We start from the raw sequence: 19820 nt of genomic DNA, 5'->3' as shown, positions 1-19820 counted from the left end.
ATCAGCTGTGTGAGGGGCATCTCAGAGTGCAAGTCTAAAATTGGGACAGTTTTTCCTCAAACTCCAGCATTGATGTCTCCAAGGATGGTGGTGCACACCTGTAATCCCAGTACTTGGGAGACTGAGACAAGAGGGTTGCTGTGAGTTTGAGGCCAGCCTGGGCTACATAGCAATAAATATGCTGTCTAAAAACAAAACAAAGCAGGGCCAGGGAGATAGCTCAGTGGACTAAGCACCTGCTTAGGCAAGTGCACAGACTGCAGTTTGATCCCCTGTACCACATGCTGTGCCAGCCAGCCACCAAGTCCATGTGTGGTTGTGCACACTTGTAGTCCCAGCACTGGGGAGGCTGAAAGCAGGAGGATCTCTATGGAGGAGGATCACCACAAGCCCGAGCTGAGTAGTGAAACCCTGTACCAAATACATTAAAAAAAAAAAAGATACAACTTTCTTCTCGTCAAAAATGTATGAGCTGTTAACCTTTTCAAAAGGGCAGCCATGATACAACTACAAGAAAGGGAGGAATAAAGATAAATTAAAATCTGTTATGGCTGTAGAATTTGAAATCGGAAATCAGCATTTACAAGGTGGATGTGTTCCGTCACGTAGACTTACTACCTTTGGGGCACAGTAAAGAAAGCAAAAGCCTGAACCGCTTTAGGGCCACGGCTGACAAGCCACCCCATCTCTGGGGCAGTGTGTGTCTGAGCATACATGAGGCATGCAATCCCTGTCGCATGGTACAGATAAACAGAAACTTGGGCCACTTCAGAGCTGTGTAGTCCACCGTTACACCCAGGGCTGCTGCTGCTTCTGTAGATTAACCCAATCACAGATCAGATTCTGAGGGGAAATGATTAACTGCCTCTGTACCAAACACCCACGGACTTCTTTGTGTTTGTCATTTTGTTCCCCAAACAATACACTATAGCAGCTATATTGAAATTTTATTAGATATTAAATAACTAAAAAAGATATTAGGGCCCGGGGAGATGGCTCAGTGGAATAAGCGCTTCCCTGGCAAGCACAACAAGGGCCTGAGTTCAATCCCCGGTTCCGCAAAAAAAAAAAAAAAATAATAAAAAACTAGAGTTGATTAATAGAGAACAAGAGGATATGCATAGATAATTTACCATTTTATGAGACTTGAGCATTTGTAGATTTTGTGTTTTTCTCTTTTTGAGACAGGGTCTTGCTATGTAACCCAGGCTGGCCTCGAACTTGCAGCAGTCCTCCACCTTTGCCTCCTGAGTGCTGGGATTACAGATGCACACCACCATGCCGGGCTTGTTTTGGAGGTTTTTTGAGATAGAATCACAGTGAATAGTTCCAGCTAGCCTTAAACTCACTCTGTAGCCCAGGCCATCTCAAACTTGCAGCAATCCTTGTTCCTCAGCCTCTTGAGCACTAGGATGGATTTTGGTACCCTTCAAGTGTCTGGGACTGTTACACAACCAATCTCAGGTAGCTACTAGTGGCCAGTGAAAGGTTATTGATCACTTAGGAACTTTGCCAAAGCCAACTTATTTTAAAGTCTTAGTATGACTCAGTTAATCTCATTGTTCCCTTAGTCTTTGTAAAATGTCTTAAAAGTATAAAACTCTTTAAAGATCTCTGGTGATAGCAATTTTTTCTTGGTATAATGCTAATTGAATTTAATCAGTGTTTAATCACAGTGCACAGATTTGTGTGTGTGGCTTTCACAAAATTCACTTTTATGCAGTTTGCGTAGTTTCCTTCTCATCTGCTAACTAAACTGCACAGTGTAGGGATTCTGTTTGTCTTATTCATGACTAATTTCAATTACCTTACCTAGTACCTGACACTGGTAAGTCTGTAAGAAATTTATCACACAGGTGGCTTCCGAGAGTCCCAACACTTGAGAGGCTAAGGCAGGAGGAATGTTGCGAGTTCGAGATCAGCATGGGCTTCAAAGTGAGCTTAAGGACAGCCTGAATGCATAGGGAGACCCTGCCTCAAAAAGAAAGAGGGAAAAAAGAAAGAAAAAGAAAAGGATAAGACTTTTTGGTTTTGTTGGCATTATATCATGAGAGATTTGTGATAAATTCTGGTTTCATCTAGCCATTTTTACTCATTGAGATGTATTGTATTACCTTTTTTTCTGATCTATGTAACACTTCAAAATTTTCTACTGTCTTCCAGATAGAACAGGGTCCACTAAGTTTCTTAGGTTCTCCTTTAATAGAGTAGTGTGCGGGTGCGTTGCTCTATAACCCTAGATGAAGAGACTTTATACTTCTAGATCCTAGCTCTAGTAAAGGGGTTTTAAAGTTTATTCAACTCCAACAGAGCGGCAGAGGTCTTTATTTCAGTAACTAAGATACTTGTACATACTTTGGTTCTTTCTGCCAGCATTCAACCAGACTAGGTAAGCCTAGAATTGATGAAAAAAACCATAATCTTTAAGTGCAAATAAATTAACTTTCATTAAAATAAGAATAAAAGAGTACACTAGTTGTGTAGTACATGTCTAGGGAAGCCTCAGATAAAAAATGAAAAAGATATGCACGAACAGGAAGACATTTTAAGGAAAAAAAAACATTTTAAGGAAAATTTGTTGATTTAAAATAAAGCCAACAGTAAGCAAACCTAGGTGCAGAGATCCCTTGATTGCGCATCAGGCCACAAGCCTCCCATGTCCATCGGACCTCAGGCCTGCTTTGCTGATATGTCACCCAATTTGCAAGGGCCACATGCCGTCCTCTAGCTCGTCAGCGTGTCTGAATTAGAGCAGCCCTGCGCTTGGCTGTCGTCCGTGCCCTTCAGCTTCCTCCCTTCCTCTCAGCTTCAGGCCTCGCACGGGGAGGCACTTGACCCTGCTCATCCAGGTACACAGCAGAGCCAGACTCACTGCCTAAATCCTACCCCAGGTCATTCTGCTTGCGCCATAGGATGAATGTGTACTGCTGTCACTTGAGCTTTGATGTGGTTGTTGTGTAGCTTGTCTCCCCGATCATTAATTGTTATTCCTATGTGGGTTTGGCCTCCTAGGAGAAGAGAATATACATTTGTAGATTATTTTATTCTTAGCACAAAGAGTATAGCATTTTAGAAGAATTCTATATTCATAACTCACTTAAAATGATTTAACTCAACCTCGGGGCTTTATGAAACAAAATTATACTCTACTGTATACTTTCATTTTCTCATTAGTAGGCCATTAAAAAAGGAAATAATTATTCTGGGAGATTGTGGAGAGTTCAGATCTGTTAAGCGTGAACAAGACCATATAGCAGTTTTAAAATTTATGAATTGGGAGATTGGGATTATTCCCTTCAGTGCAAGTGTGACAGGGTGTTGCGGAGCAGTTACTGTGTAGCGCAGGGCTGCCAGCTTGGAGCTCATGCTACAGGGATGAGGGCGGGGTTGGGCCTGCTATAGAAATGCCCTGCACCTACCTGGAGCATAAGGAAGTTCTGAAAGTCACTATGGTACATACGGGGCCAGTTATGAAGACGGAGAAGCCTAGAAAACTACTATTTTGGCAGTACTGAAGTGAATGTAGGTAAATTGTAGACATCTTAATAATAGTGGCAGTACCTCCAATTTATGTATTTATTTATTATTTTTTTCCGGTACTGGGGATTGAACTTGGGACCTTGGTATTGCCAGGCACATGCTTATGCCACTGAGCTATCTCCCCAGCCCTACCTCCAGTTTACTGACCGTTAGGAATTTCAAAATTTCCACTTTTAAGTTCAAAACAATGTAAGTTTATTTTGCTGTTTTCGGTTTTATCTTAATTCAGTAGCATTTTTATACATTGATTTGGCATTCAATTTTGAGATGAAAGGAGTCACAATACAAAGTAAATGAAGCTGACAAAGTCATAATATTATGGCAAGACTCAGAAATCTGTAACACCTTGTGAGACAAGCCGGCGACAGCTCCGCGGGTGCATCTTGCATCTCTGAGCGACTGAATTTGCAGTGACTCACTAGTAGCCCAAGTCTTTTTCAACTTTGTCACACTTTTGAGTGTTCTTTCTCTTGTCATGTTCTAACATAACTGAAAAAGAAGTAAAGTTGGTGTTGCTTTTGCTTTTTGCTACTTGATTAGTCCTGTAGGGTAGGTGGTTGGTCCTGGCTGATTAGTAAGTGAGCTTATCAGAAGGAACCCTTCTTCTTCTCTCTTTTTGGGATGGCTGTCCCGAAGATTAAATCCAGGGCCACACACATGCTCGGCAAGTGCTGTATGATCAAACTACATTCCCAGTTCTTTTCATTTTTTTGAGACAGGCTTGCACTGTGTTGCCTAGCCTGTTCTCGAACTTGTGATCACTCTGCCTTTGCCTGCACATAGATGAGATTATACATGTGCGCCAGTGGCCCTGCTCCATACTCCTGTCCTCAGCGATACATGTTTGAGGTGATAAATACAGCAGCCACCCTGAGCTGATTATTATACGTTGTGTACATGTATTGAAATGTCACACTGGGCCATAGAACGCATGCAGGCACTGTGTTTCAGTTAAAAAGACAAGCATGCCTGGAGCCCAGTACTTGGGAGGCAGAAGTAGGACGATTGTGAGCCCATGGATGCCTTGGACTACATGGCAGGTTCAAGGCCAGCCTGGACTGTACAGTGAGAAACTGGCTATGACTAGACAAGATGAAAATGAACAATAAGAAATATTTCTTGTTCAGTGTTACATTTTGCCATTCATTCTTCAACAAATAGGCACTGGGCATCTACTGTTTTTTTCAGTACAGTGCTGCATAGTAGCTGTACAGCGCATCAGACATTAAGCTGATACTTCCCTTGCCGCATGGTGCTTATAGCTTAGAAAGGCAAACTGTAAAATTAACATTGCAGCTCCCTCCATAACACTCCTCGTGTTGTTGATTTAATGTTTCTACATAGACTTGCCCACACCTAATATTTTGTGTTTAACCCAGTGTGGTGGAATGGCTTCTCATTGCAGCTGCTTGGGAGGCAGAAGGACCTACATGCTCAGAAACAGCCTGAGCAACTCAGTGAGACCCTGCTGCTGAGAAGTGTTAAAGGGCCAGGAAGGTAGTTTGCAGCAGAGTTTCTGGGTCCAACCCTTAATCACCATTGCTGCCCCTCATCTGTATATTTTGTTTTGTTTTTGTTTGATCTTGTTTTCTTAATCTCTTTGAATTACTGTCACAAAATATCATAGGCAAAGTGATTTATGAAAAACAACATTTCTCCTCGTTGGGCTGGGAAGTTTCTGCTGGAGGTGCTGGCAGATTGAGCATGCAGCAGGGGCTCATTTGCTGGCTCATAGATAGCACGTGGTACTGTGCGTGCGCGTGTGCCTGCGTGTGTGCTGGGTGTGAGCGGCGGCTGGGGGCTTTCCCTGGGGTGCTGCTCCCAGGTGTGAGGACCAAATCATCACCTGTGTTCCTGATTTTGTCACATGAGGAATTTTTTGGCTTGGGGGGCTTGTTGGTTGAGGAGTGATAAATTTACATCTGTGCAGTTGCCAGGTTCCTTTTGTTCTCTTTAGCCTGCCATTTTATGTTTTACTTTATTTTTTGAAGACAGGATCTTGCTGTGGCCCAGACTGGCCTTGAACTCATAGCGATCCTCCTCCAAGTGCTGGGGCTTGTGCTTTTGCCAAAATTGCCTGGCTTTAGCTTGTTTTTAACTCTACTGCTACTTCCCTATTTTAGGCACTTTTTAAAAATTTTGTTTTACTTTTTAAAATTTTATTTTACCTGCTCTATTATCACCCTCCCCCAGGCTTGAATCTAGGGTTTTATTGTTTTGAATGTATTTGGCACAGGGTCTCACTGTGCAGCTGGGACTCATGGTGATCCTCCTGTTTCAGCTCCCCAGTGCTGGGATGACAGGCATACACCACCACGCCTGGACTTGTTGGCCGGCTCAGCACGCCTGGGAGGTGCTGTGGATCAAACCTGGTCCCTGCACTTGCGTAAGCTTTAGTCCACTGAGCTATCTTGCCAGCCCAGAATTTAGGACTTTTGGACTGAGCTATATCCTCAGCCCTTTTAAAATTTTTCAAGACGGGCTCGGTAAGTTGGTAAATTGCCTACACGAGGCTCAATTGTGCAGTCCTTTTGCCCCAGCCTGCGGAGCGCTGGGACGTACTGTAGCCTGCCGCCATCCCTGTGTGCTTGTCTCTGCGGCACACCCCATCTCTCTGCTGCTCCCTGCACACGTCCCAAGCTTCTTGCTGCAGTAGCGCCACATATGCCAAATGTATTCCTTTTCCCCGGGCTTCTTTTCAGTGTGGTCCTTGACATCAGCATAACTCGGAACCTAGTTAGAAATAGGGATTGTTGGGGTGGGGAGATAGCTCACCACCAGACCTGCTGGGCAAGTGCAGCGTCCTGAGTTCAATCTCTGGTGCCAAAAAAAGGAATTCTTGAGTACCACCCAAGGCTTGCAGAAGTAGGAGCTTGGGGTAGCACTTAGCAAGCTGAACAAGCCTTCAGGAGATTTGACTGTAGCTTAGGCTTGAACACCATGGCCTTAAGTGTTCTCAAACTCATTTCCCTAAGTCAGCCGTCAGGTGCCAGCCCTTCTTTCAAAATCACTTCTATTGTGTAACTCTGTCTGTGTCTCTAACCCTGACTAATCCTTCTTAAATTATGCATTGACTCTTGTCTTGTGCATCCTCCCTGTCCTTCACAGGATGTAGGTTCTGAACAAGATTCATGATCTGTTTCCTTCTATTTATTTATTTATTTTTTTGTGCAACTGGGGATTGAACTCAGGCCCTTGCATTTGCCAGGGAAGCGCTTATTCCACTGAGCCAGCTCCCCAGCCTTCTATTTCCTGATATCTTTTGTACATACTGTTTCCTATTTCTTCCCAGCCTTGCAACTTTGAATATCAGATTGTGCAATATTCTTTGTTATTTTTTTGTTTTATTTTGATGTAGAGGAACAAAACAACAAAAGATCTTTTTTAAAAAAACAACAAAACTTTACTGTCCAAAATATGATGAAGGTTTCCTGGGTAACAAGCTTCCATTGTTCATATACCATATGTTAAAACTGAATTTTCTCTTCTTCTTTTTCTTCTCTCCCAGACCTTCCGTCTCCTTACTTTTCTTTCTCTCTTTAGAAGGCTATTCACTTTGACTCTTGACTTCAGTTATTCTTTTATAATGCCCCAGGCATCCTTAACCATTGGCTAGTAGAGGATAGGGTGCACTAGCGCCAAAAGGTGGAATCAGTCACTGGTAAGATACTTCTTTATAATCCCTGCAGTAGGTTCTTCATACACACTTCTTACATGTGCACGCGAGTAAATTCAAAGGACTCAGCAGATTTCCAAGGCAGAAAATGGAGTGATGGCTGGTCATAGGGTGGTGGCTGGTCATGGGGTGCATGCTGTCACTGCAGCACTCTGGGAGGTGGGGGCAGAAGTCCGAGTTCAGGCGCAGCAAGCGCAGAAAGATGCACAGGAGAGTGGTGCAGCTCTGCATGGAGGCCTTGGGTTCAGCGCCTGGGACCCCTGGAGAAATGTGTGTGAGGTTATACCTAGCGACAGGAGATTTCAGGAATTGGAGTAAAAAGAAATGAGGCAGTTTTGTACTTAATAAGGGATTAATTTAAACACTTTAAAGGAAAGAACAGGGCTGGGGATACTGGCTCAGTGGTGCAGCGCCTGCCTGGCAAGCACAGGTCCTGATTGCCAGGTACCAAAAAAAAAAAAGAAAAGAAAAGAAAGAAAGAAAAATAGCCATTGTCACAGATACTTCCTTCTCTGAGGAAGGGTCAGTTGAAATATTACTTGGGGACCTGGGGTGTGGTTCGTGGTAGAGTTTGTGCTGTGACATGCGGGGTCCTGGGCTTGGTCCTGAGCACCAAGAAACACATTGCATTCCAGTGCAAATGTTCAAGTTTAAGTTTTTGAATTCATATTTATTTGTATGTATGCCTTCCTATGAATATTTTCTTTGATATATCTTTTAAATAGTGTCTCATGTTGACTTATTTATTGTTGCAGTCTAATGGCATGAACCATGAAAATTATAATAGTTTGTTTTTGTTTAATAGGAAAGACAATTTATATCTTATATATGAAGAATTTTATATTTGAAAATCATCGTAGTATATACGCTCATGAGCTGTTCTTTCATAAAACACACTGTCTTCAGTCATAACTTAACAACCTTTCTTTTTGACATGCACACAGGAAGCCTCGCCCCGTCTCCCAGTTGGTTGCCCAGCAGGTTCCTCAGCAGTTTGTGCCCCCTACGCAGTCAAAGAAAGAGAAAAAAGATAAAGTAGAAAAAGAAAAGAGTGAAAAGGAAACAACTAGCAAAAAGAACAGTCATAAGAAAACCAGGTAAACTTGAGGAGTGTTTATGGTATTTTCAAATAATAAAATTAACCATTTAATATTCTTTTTCATGTTTTTTTGTTTTTGCTTTTGTTTTTCGTGCAGGGTCTCACTACGCAGCTTGGACTTGTAGTGATCCTCCTGTTTTCAGCCTCCCCAGTGCTGGGATTACAGGCGGGCGTCACTGCCCGCACTCCATGCCCGGCTCAGTGTGCCTGGGGGTGGGGCCAGCACGGCATGTGGCGCCAGTGGGCGTTGCACTTCCTCAGCAGGTGCTTAGTCTGCTGACTATCTCGCCGGCCCTAATACTTGTTTTTAAATATCAATATATGCATAACAGGAGAATAAAAAGTTATGAAAGCTGCTGATTTTGAAAATTATATAAAAGCAAACAGTGATCACAAATATGAGCTTAAATGTTAGGAATTTTTTTCTTTTTATTAGGTTTTTAAAAGACAGTGTTTGCTCTTGTTTTCCTCATATAGAAGGGCTGCTTGAAAGCTAGGACGTTGGTGTTGAAAACACTGCCTGGATGTTTGCATGGGCTTTGACTGGTCCGGGTGGCCGTGGGTCTAGGAGCACAGCCGTGGTAGTCGTGGGGTGCCTGTGAGTGGAGGCACGACTTGTACACAGCTCGCCTAGGCGTTCGTCAGCTTCCTCCTCAGGCAGCTCTTTGATGACCTGAATCTATCTTTATAAGATTAATCAGCTGCCTACAAATTGTACAATACATTTAAAGCACAATTTGGAGGTCACTACTTCCAGGCTGGCACAGTTTTTTGTCATGTTGATGGTTCACAAATGATTAGTTTGATTAATGCTCATGATTTGAAACATTTAATATATATATGTGACGAGTTACACATGGATCACTTTAAAAAGTATATGCATTTTCTCACACTTTCCTTATTATTTAGAATGTGGTCCTAAGTTTGATAGAGGGAAAATCTAGTTTTAAAAAAGTTCGTCATTTTTTGTGTTTAGGCCAAGATTGAAAAATGTGGATCGGAGTAGTGCTCAGCACTTGGAAGTTACCGTCGGAGACCTAACAGTCATTATTACAGACTTTAAGGAGAAAACGAAGTCGCCACCCGCATCTAGTGCTGCTTCCGCAGATCAGCACAGTCAGAGCAGCTCCAGCTCTGACAACACAGAGAGGGGGGTGTCCCGATCGTCTTCACCCAGAGGAGAAGCCTCATCGCTGAACGGAGAGTCGCATTAAAGTTTATTTCCCCCAGTTTCTTAGTCACTTCTGTCCTACCATGCAGATATACAGATTATGCCAAGAGGTACCACATTGTCATGACACATATTTGTGCACAATCCTTAATTTGAGTTTTCCAAAGTTAAAATTTGTCAAAATTTTTGAATTTCATTGCAATCTATACGAAACATTTCCAGACTGAACATTTTGGTCTCTGTATTTCGGTGTCATGAAAATGTGGTGAATTATTCATATGCAGTGTTACTGGCAAGTGTGTTTTCACTTTTAGTTTAGTGAATTCTAACACATAATTCTTGAATTCTCTACTATTGGCATGTAATAAGTTTAAATTTTTATAACATACTGCAAGCTGCCTAAATATGTATTATTTGAGAATTGTGAAACAAATAGTTATATGTACACAGGTCAGAGATCAACTTAATCAGCTGTTGCTGCGACAGATTTCTTGATGGCTCTCCTCTTAAGTACACCTGCTGGTGCCTGGTGTGGTTAGGCAGGAAAGTTGTTGCTAAAGACTTTGTACGAACTTCTGCCAATGCTTTTGACAGGCTTTACTAAATTATTGTTTCTGAATTATGTTTCTGCCTTTATCCATTTTTGAAGGTTTTTTTTGTTTGCTTATTTTTCAAAACATTCATTTGTTGTAATGTTTATTAGCAGACTATTAAACAAAGCATTGATTATTTAGCTTTATAATTCAGGTTTAGTGCTATTGTCATTGAACACTGGTTATTTTCTGTATTATATAAAACATTAAAATTCATATAATTATAAGCATTTGGCAAAAAAAAGAAAAGAAATTTGCCATACTATAAAAGCTGCAATTTTGGAGAAGCTTTAATTTAATGATAGTTTATCACTGTTTTCTTATCCCAACCTTATCCAGGGTCCTGGATGTTTGAATCCAGTTAAAACAGAAATGGAACTGTTGCACAGAACTGGGAAATAACTAATCTAAATTAATTTAATTGGCTGCATATTGAACATAGCAATTCTTAGGAAAATGATAGTTCCCTATTTTCAGACACAGCTGCCAATTTATGCATTTATTCATATTCTGAAATGAAAACGTATTTACAGCCCCACTCACTATTATGTATAGTTACCAATAAAATATTTTTATGACTATAGATTTTGCATTTTTGTTTACAACTAATAAAATGTCTTATGTTGTATTTAAAAATCCCAACTTTGAAACCACACAGTACTTTTTAAATTCTTCTATGGTCTCCTGCTTTCTGTAACCATTTGCTGAATATATATCCATCTGTGGAGACTTCTAAAATGTAAATCAACTTAAAAACATAACTTGGATGCAAAATATCACATAAAAGATATAATAACTTTTAAAGAAAAAATTGTAGACCCTGACAATTGTGAAATTTAGTGGTTTCTCGTGGTAATGTAACTTTATGTTTAATTTCAGTACTTTTTACAGACATAATGGTACAGTCTTTTGTAAGATGCTAGTTGTGAAATACAGTTAATTGCATACAGTAAAAATCTGTGATTAAAACATTCATATACCTCATTCTTTAGTATTGTTAAATGAAAAATGAAAATTTGTGTTTAAGATGCTTTCAGTGGAATACCAATTAACTGATTATATTCTTTTAAAACAGGATATTTGGGCTGGGGATATAGCTCAGCGGCACAGCACCAGCCTGGCAAGTGCAAGGTTGTGAGTTTGATTCCTGGTACCAAAAAAAAAGGAATCTTAAAACAGGCTATTTTGTTTTATTCGTAGTTTTTCACATTTCAGATGTTTTATATATTCATTTTGGGGGTTACTACAAATTAAAAAATAACTGTAATAAGAAAATATGCTAGTACTTAACTCAAAACTTGTGATAATCCTGTATTTTTAGGATGCATTTTAAGTGAACTACAGGTGAGAAAAAAGGTCTTGTCAGAAGGTGGAACTTTACCTGACGGGGACGTGCGTGTATATCATCCTGCATAAGCGGAAGGCGGTTTAGCACAGAGATTACCCAGCTATTGCGAAGGTTGCCGTTGTTTTAGATTTTTGCATGAAGTTCAGATGTCACCTAAAAAAGTTCAAGGAACAAGAATTTGAAGTGAAACATGTTTATTTTCCATTCTTAGAGGAGTTCCAAAAATGGAACATGAGGCAGTGAAGTTTTAAGAGTGTTAGCTGGCATCTAGCATTTTGAATCCCTGTCACAGTGTTCCCGTAAGCTTGAGTAACTGCCCCACTCTCTAAGGCCAGTGATAATTGTAGCTAAGTCACAGGGTTGTTGGGAAGGTTAAATGTCGGTCACGTAAGACATGTAATTACCTGGCGCGCGCTGGCTCTTCCGGAAGTGTGGTTTTGCTGGACTGGCCTGTAGGCCTGTGGTGGAGGGCCTGCCCGGCACTCGGGAGGCCCTGGGGGTGAGCCTCAACACCCGAGAGAGCGGGGAAGCTTTGCTGTAACTGTAGGCAAAAGCCCCATATGAAACACAAACTAATTTCTGTGATGAAATCATTCTGTGGCTCGGGGGGAGCCTGGAGGACAGTGTTCTCCCGAGTTGCTCTGCACTTCCACTACAAGCTTGTTGTGCAGCGGTCCCAGAAGTGCCACCCTTCCACAGTCGAGGAGCACGATGGGTGTACGCAGTGAGGGTGGAGAAGTGGTGGAGCTGCCGGCCTGCACTTGGGCTTGCCATGCACTAATCAAAGTTATCTTCACCTAGCTTCATTTTACTCTACCTCACATACACTTCCACACCAAGGAAACATGCAAGTACTGCAAGTAACTTACACTTGCTGTTACAGTATGCAAAATGGTTCAGAGCCTGGGGTTGGGTGCATGTAGGGCACGTTCTAGCTCAGTGTTGTGCAGTCAGTTTACAGTCTGGCTTTAGCATTGGGATTTTTAGACCAGATTTTGTACAAAAAACAATTTGGATGTTTTTCAGTGTTATTATCTTACTTTTAAAGTATACTTTTTTTTTTTTTTTTTTTTTTTTTGGTGGAACCAGGGATTGAACTCAGGCCCTTGTGCTTGCTAGGGATGCGCTTATTCTACTAAGCCATCTCCCCAGCCCTGAAAGTATACTTTTGAGGGACACAAGAATACATATCTCCTCCTCTCCACCATTGTTGAGGACTAAACTCAGGGCTTTCACACTGAGCTACATCCTCAGCCTCTTTTTTTTTTTTTCATGTTCAGTTGGACTCCAACTTGTGATCTTCCTGGTTCAGCCTCTCAGAGTTCTGGGACTACAGCCATATACCACCACGTCCAACTAAAAATGCATACTCTTAAAAAGATTTGTATTACACAGTAGAAATAGTTGACTTAATAGATGAAAGGATTTTTATTTTAAATTATATGCTTCTTAAAATCATAGTGATAATAACCAAAGTAAAAACATTTTTAAAAGAAAAACAGCCTATGTTGTAGCATCTTTATTAACTTTTAGATCTAAGTTTATAGCGAGGTGTGTGATGCATACCTGTAATCCCAGCACTTGAAAGGCTGAGGCAAGAGGATTGCCATGAATTCGAGGCCAGCCTAGATTACATAGTGAATTCAAGCCCAGTGATAATTGTATCTAAGTGATACACACTGAGTGACAAAGTGACACACTATCTTAGATTAAAAAAAAAAAAAGTAAATACAAATCCTTGTTGCCTAAAAGAATGTAGTTTTAACGGTAAGTGGGGGAAAAAAAGGTAAGTGGACTATAAACTTCATTTTTCACTGAGGCCCTTATTTTACTTTCTTGGTCTGCAGATTTTCTCTTTTCTAGAATCTTTGAAGGTTCTGATGCAGGACCTGTTTAACCTATTGCTACATAATTCTGCAGTGTGCTTTGAAAATTGAGCAAGGACAGAAGAATCAGGAAGGAGGGGTAACTGTAAAATAGTGACTTGAGGTTTTAGGATCCACCCCACATTCAGCATAGGACACCTTCAGGGTCCTGGACTGTGGAGTTAGAAAACTGCAGAGCAGAAAGGCCGTCGGTGACATGGGAAAGCCACATCGAGGTATGGGGTCCAGGGTGGGACTGATGGGTTTTTGAAAGCTGCATGGAAAGTGTGCCTTCACTGGCTGCTGAGGGTGACAAAAAGGAAGCCCCATTAGTATCAGAGGCAAGGAAAGATAGAAATGGAAGAAACTGGGGGAAGAGGGAGGGGACAGTACACAGGTGCAACCGGTATAATAGAGGGGAGTCACTAGGGAGGAAGACAGCTTGCAGCATGACAGTTGGGGTAGACGCGAGCGGTGCAGCGTGATCGGCCGCTGCAGGCCTGGGCCTCTGGGTGCAGTGTGCGATAGGCTTTCCTAAGGCAGCAGTATGTGTAATGCTTCAGAATGATTTTCACAAGAGCCAGCTGCGGCTGTTGCAGAGAGGTTTTCCTTAAATTCTACGACTTGATTCTTTGTGCAGTGGTGGCGGCAAAGCAAGCGGGATGCTAACAGCATCAAAGTCGGTTAGGCTCACTGTTGACCTCATGGGGAGGTTTGATTTGGTTCTCACCCAGTTCTGCCTGCAGCCAGAATCCTGGAGAGAACTGAGCTGGTGAACTGAGGTACCGCTTACAGATTCAGGGGACGGATCTCCAGGAGCCAGTACCATCTCGGTGGTACGTTTTAACGTATTCATTAGGCACTGTGCTTAGCCAGTGCAGATTCCCGACCCAGTGCATGGGCAGTGGCGAAGCATGCGAAGTACTACAGTAAGTCCAGATACTTCTGCGGATGAGATTAGTCAGAGACCTCTGGAAGATTCAGTTCTCTGGGACAGGTTTTACATTCTGAACCTTTTTCCTTTGTAAGAGTTATAGACTATATTATTATTATCATCATCATCATTATTAATTACTATTTTTATGTATTTGGCATAGGGTTGCACTATGCAGCTTGGACTCATAGCGATCCTCCTGTTTTCAGCCTTCCCAGTGCCGGGATTACAGGCGTGCGCCGCCACGCCCAGTCTCAGAGGCCGGCTCAGCGCGCCTGGGAAGGGTCTGGTGTGGCATGTGGTGCCGTGGCTCAAACCTGGGTCGCTGCGCTTGCCTAAGCAGGCACTTCAGTCCACTGAGCTACCTTACAGGCCCTAGCTTACTATTACACTTTCAGTATTTCTCAGATCTAGTCTCTCTTTGCATCAGTATTATTTAACTCAGTCAACATTTATTGATTATATTTTGGGCATGGGGCACTGTCCTAGGGTTGGTTACAAAGAAGACGACAGCACAGGTATGGAAGTCATGTCTTACAGGTCTGTAAGTAATAATAATGCCATCACCGCAACAATCCGAACGTGCATAAGATGCAAAACAGGAGAGAGAGAGTGCTTACTACCTTTTTTTCACCTAGAAAATTTTACTTATGCCTAAATATTCACTGCGGGTCCACATTGAAAATGTTTGACCTTCTTCTGATGTTTGCAGCTGATAATGAGTAACCAAGTTTTCGCCAGCAGCTATCTTACTACTCTAGGTTGAACTTCCAGAGTTGAAGGTTGTAAGCTATATAATTGGAGGAAACACATGATTTCCCTCCCGTTCTTAAAGTCAAGAAATAGCTGGGCTTGGTGGTGTACGCTTGTAATTGCCTCTACTTGGAAAGCTGAGGCAGGAGGATCTTAAATTTGAGGCCATTCTAGGCAAATGAAGAACACCTGACCTCCAAAGTAAAATTTAAGAAGAGTTGGGGACAGGTAGGTCAGTAGTAGAGAGTTTGTTTAGCATGTATGAGGCCCTGAGTTCATTCTGTAGTAGTCCAAAACCAGACCAAGTTAAAAAAAAAAAAAAACAAAAAAAAAACCCAGCACAATGAGTTCTGCTGTTTGCATTTTGTAAAGATGTTGAAGAAGCATTACGTCACTCTGTTCAAATAAATCTTATTCAGACCAGTTTCAAGAAAAGCTTTATGAAGAAATTTTGCCCTTAGTTACAGTGTAGATCATGCATTTAGTGTCCTTAGTTTTCACTATAATTACAGATTTCAGATACAAATTGGACTCAACTTTACCTTCTGTAGGCCTCAGTAGCCTGTATGCCTGTATTCCATATTAAAAAACTCTTTGTTTTTTTGAGACAGGATCTCGCTGTGAAGCCCAGGCTGGCCTTGAACCTGTGGCAATCCTGCTGCCTCAGCCTCTTGAGTGCTGGGATTGCAAGCATGCACATCACATCTGATTTCAAATTTTATTCTTGAGGGCCAGGGAGATAGCTTGGAGGGCTACGTGCCTGCCTGGCAAAAACCCAGGTTCGATCCCAGGTACTGCATATGTGCCAGCCCTGCACTGAGCCAGTAAATGAGACCTTATACCAAATAAAACATTACAATTTTTAAAATTCTTCAATTTATATAATTATCTGAATTTTAACATTTTTTGTTCTTAAAAATTGCCTCGACTATCCAGTGTAAATAAAGCTAAATAGTAATGATTCCCTAAAATGCTTTTATTTCAAGGTGTGACCATAAGCCCCAAAGGGAAAGGGGGGGGAGGGTCCAGTGAATCTGCCTGCCCCACCGCAGTTCCAGAATCGTGGTGGTGTCTGCAGCCTGCCTGGGAGAGGGGAGTGTGGGTGGAAGGTACCACCTTCCCATGACTTTTGAATTCTTAGCAAGAACAGTTAAAAACTAGACTGGGAACCATGATGAATTAGGCTTCTGCATGTCTGTGACTTGCATTATCTTCTTTTAATAACAACAGCAATGAAGTAGTCCTTCTGAAGTTAGCAGGAGCTGGGAGTTGCACCACTAGCCTGGGGGCAGCTAATGGAACCCCCAAAAAGGGAAGTGAACATGTTTTTCAAAAAGGAAACAGGCTGAGTTTTTAGACTCAAGAGGTAGTTTTTGGTTTTTGAAAGGAGAAAAAAAAAATACCTGTTTCTAGCATAGAGGAAGATAAAACCTTAAGGGACACTTAATGAGAAAAGAGCAAAAAATAACTTTTTACTTTATGAAAACAGAAATGTAAAATTGAGCCAGATAAGACAGGAATGTGTAGGGAGGGGTGTTACTTATAGAGTGCGAAATGTCAGGAATCTGAACGTGGTTTTCAGCTAAGTTTCACACTGTGATACAGGGTCTCAATGCACAGTTTAGACTCCCAGTGATCCTCCTGTCTCAGCCTTTCCAGTGCTGAGATTACAGGCGAGTGCCAGCACGCCTGGAACCGGTTCTGGCCTGCACAGTGTGCCCTGGGCTCTGGCGCGGGCTCCGCATGCAGTACCAGGGACCAAACCCGGGTCCTCGCCAGGCAAGTGCTTAGGCCGCCGAGCTGTCTCCCCTATTCTCTGCCTTTAATTTTAAGAAACCTGGGTAGGTTAGCCTGCTTAGTTGGTTTTTAGTGTTGTAATTCTGAGCCTTGATGACAAGTTTTGGAGGATTTGTGTATAGGAGTTTCAGTTTAAAAATTAAGAACACTCTCAGGGTGGGGGCATGGCTCGGCTGGAGGCTGGGTGGGCACAGGGCTCAGGATTTGACCCCAGGAGGGCCAGTCTTGTTAGTGGCCATGGAAGGTTTCTGATGTCCCACCGAGAGGAAGGACGATGTCCACAGTGAGCTCCTTGTTTCCTCCTGTCCGCTGGCTCTGCTTCCCTCTGTGTACCTGGACATGCCTGCATTTCCTCAGCTCAGAGTAGCGGGAGAGGTTGCCTCTCTCTCTGGTCCCCAGGCCCAGACCGTGGTTTTTTACTCTTCTCCTACCCCAACCCTACCTTTCTCCCCACATTTACTGGTCTGAAGGAGCATGTAAATGAAAGACTTCTTTCTTTCTCTTTTGAGATAGGGTCTTGCTTGAACTCACTATGAAGTTGCCTGTAGCTGGGCTGACGCAGAACTTGAAGTGATCTTCCTGCCTCATTTTTCCGAGTGCTGGGATTATAGGCGTGCAGCATCATGCCTGGCTGAAATACTTTAAAACTAACTCCACTCCTTTTCAGTTTTTCCTCCCGTTCAACAAGGTCTCTAGGAACAATGGAGAAATATACTTAACTTTAAGCCAGCTAGAGGTCAGAATAAATTTAATCTTAGTTTTTGGTTCTTTGTGTTCTGCAGCTAATCTTACTCCTTGTAAATTTGCTTTAACCCCCAGGACCAGTCTGAGATTTTCTTTTCATATATTATTCAGTCCCTTTCTGCTTTTACTTCTGGGTAGAATCATTGATTGAAGCATTTATTAGTTCACAGTGTGAGATAAGGTGGTATAACAGAAAACACATGCATTTTGGATCTTCAAAGATCCCTACTTAAATTATGGCTCTTCATTTACCATGTAAAAACTTCTCTGAATTTCAGATTGTAATTTATAAGAATAATGTAACATCTTATAACACACTAAATTTTACAATGTGGAAATTATATATATATAAAAAGAATTTTACCTGAAAGGTGTAGAATTTATTTTTCTTTCTTAAAGAATATCTTTTTAAAAAAAGTCATAGAAATAGGAAGGGAATGCTCAGCAGAACCTTAAACCTACTGTAGAGTGATTTATTATTTTTTTTTAGAGTTTTTGTTTTTGAGACAACGTCTTGCTATGTAGTTCAGGCTGGCCTTGAATGCACTGTGTGGTCCAGGCAGGCCTGGAACTTGGAGTGACCCACCTGCCTCAGCCTCCCAAGGTGGAGGTTCTGTGGAGTGATTTAGAGATGTTAAAAAAGAAGTGAAAAGAAAATTTCTACTAGCTGAATGTGCATTCTATACCCAACATGAAATAGGATAAACCAAAAAATAAATGAATAAAAAGCAAGGTCAATCTTTTAAATATGAGTCTTGAAATTCGCTTGAGACCAAAACTGGAGCTTTTTATAACTCATGTAGCTTTTTGTCTCCTGTTTTAAGCAACAAATACTTCTGTTTTAAGTGACAAGTATTGTTACTTTGAAATTATTTTTCACTTAAATTTATCCTTTTGATAACATGAAGATCAATATGAATTAAAAACTTGTACAGAGCCAGTCTATCAGAGAATTAAGACTATGGCTAGAGATGAACAACAGATTTAAGAATGCAGATATACACACTATGAATGAGATTCCTATTGTGGCATCAAAATATTTAAGTTTTCTGTAACATTGTAAGAATATAAAAGTACCCCATGGGAACCCTGGGATGATCTGTTCAGAGGGGTCCACGGGGCTCCTGCTTCTAGACAGCCAGTGAAGGTGGGGCTGTACTCACTTCTGCTCAGAGAATGCCTTGGGACTTCTTCAGCAGGAGTTTTTGTGATCACAGGATTAAAGGGATGGTATATAATGTGGTCCAGAATTCTGATACAAGTAAACGCAGGGTTATTATCCCAGCTATGCTCCTCCAATAAATGGTTGCAGAAATGAGGAGTTCCTGGCCTCCTTTTGTGCCAGGTGAAGATTTTAATAATCTGGGGGTCAAGGAGTTATTTTTACTTCAGTTTCTTTGTTGGACGAGAAAAGTTATAGTATCTTTTAAATTAAACGTTGAGTACTAGGTTTTACTCTCGTTTCTTAATACCATGTTCTTTAACCTCTCAAGATATTTCCCAATCTTACCGATGCTTTTATCTTCCTCCGTATTTTGTTAAGTTTACCTTCATTTCTCTTAAGAATTGTAAGGTGTAGTGGCAAGGTTAATTTGGTATTCTTTCTGTTTTTGCTGTCCTGTCTCCCCGAAGGCAGTACACTCCTTAATTTCTGAATACTGTGCTCCAGAGCCCATCGTCTGGCATGTGGAAAATATTCAATAAATGTTTACTGAATGAACAAATGTATGTTTCCATTCTCTTTACGCATCCTGATGTGAGCTCGTTTTTATTTTTGTCAGGTAAGGCAGGCAATGCAATCGTTACTGGGGACGAAACTGAACCTTAAATTGTTCTAGTGCCTGCGCACCCTCAGAGCCAGCGCTTTTTGGTGTAGGGATTTAGTCCTCTGCTACACGGACGAACTTTACAAGCCCTGTTTAATTCTGGGTAGTTTAACAGCACAACTGTTCTCCACGAAATGCGTTCTCAGGCTGGCCTTTCGCGCCGGGGCTACCTCGTCCAGACCCCTCCGACGCGGCCGGCACCGCGGCAGGAAATGCCCCGGCGACGCAAATCTGCGCGCGTCACTTCTCGGGGCGCAGGTTCGGGGCCAACTCCGGGTGCGCCCGGGACTCCCCGCGGCCACCTCTGCGCAGTCCCCGAGCCCCGGAGCCGGCTCCCTTGCCCTCCCTCGACCGGGCTGAGCTGGGGGTCCGACAAGCCCGGCACCCCTCCGCCCTCTGCCCGCCGCGCCTCTTGTTTCAGAGGGAAGGGGTTGGAGCAGGCTCGGGTCGGCCTCGGCTTCCGGGCTTCCGGGC

At 42.2% G+C, this 19820-nt stretch overlaps 2 protein-coding genes across 2 annotated transcripts in view; both read left to right on the top strand.

The window, feature by feature from the left end:
* Positions 1 to 11063, top strand: part of Yaf2 (YY1 associated factor 2) — an 86158-nt gene extending 75095 nt beyond the window's left edge. The window contains exons 3-4 of the mRNA XM_012516308.2: positions 8161 to 8313; positions 9292 to 11063. Of these exons, the coding sequence (XP_012371762.1) occupies positions 8161 to 8313; positions 9292 to 9529 (391 nt within the window). The 3' untranslated portion in view covers positions 9530 to 11063. The remainder of the gene's footprint in view (positions 1 to 8160; positions 8314 to 9291) is intronic.
* Positions 11064 to 17159: 6096 nt separating this feature from the next.
* Gxylt1 (glucoside xylosyltransferase 1) overlaps positions 17160 to 19820 on the top strand; it is a 53316-nt gene continuing 50655 nt past the window's right edge. The window contains exon 1 of the mRNA XM_023723566.1: positions 17160 to 17512. The gene's annotated coding sequence lies outside the window, so the exon portion shown is untranslated. The remainder of the gene's footprint in view (positions 17513 to 19820) is intronic.

This window comes from Octodon degus, unplaced genomic scaffold, assembly GCF_000260255.1.
Source record: "Octodon degus isolate 3935 unplaced genomic scaffold, OctDeg1.0 scaffold00100, whole genome shotgun sequence".
NCBI lineage: Eukaryota > Metazoa > Chordata > Mammalia > Rodentia > Octodontidae > Octodon > Octodon degus.
This window is presented reverse-complemented; position numbering and strand designations above follow the sequence as displayed.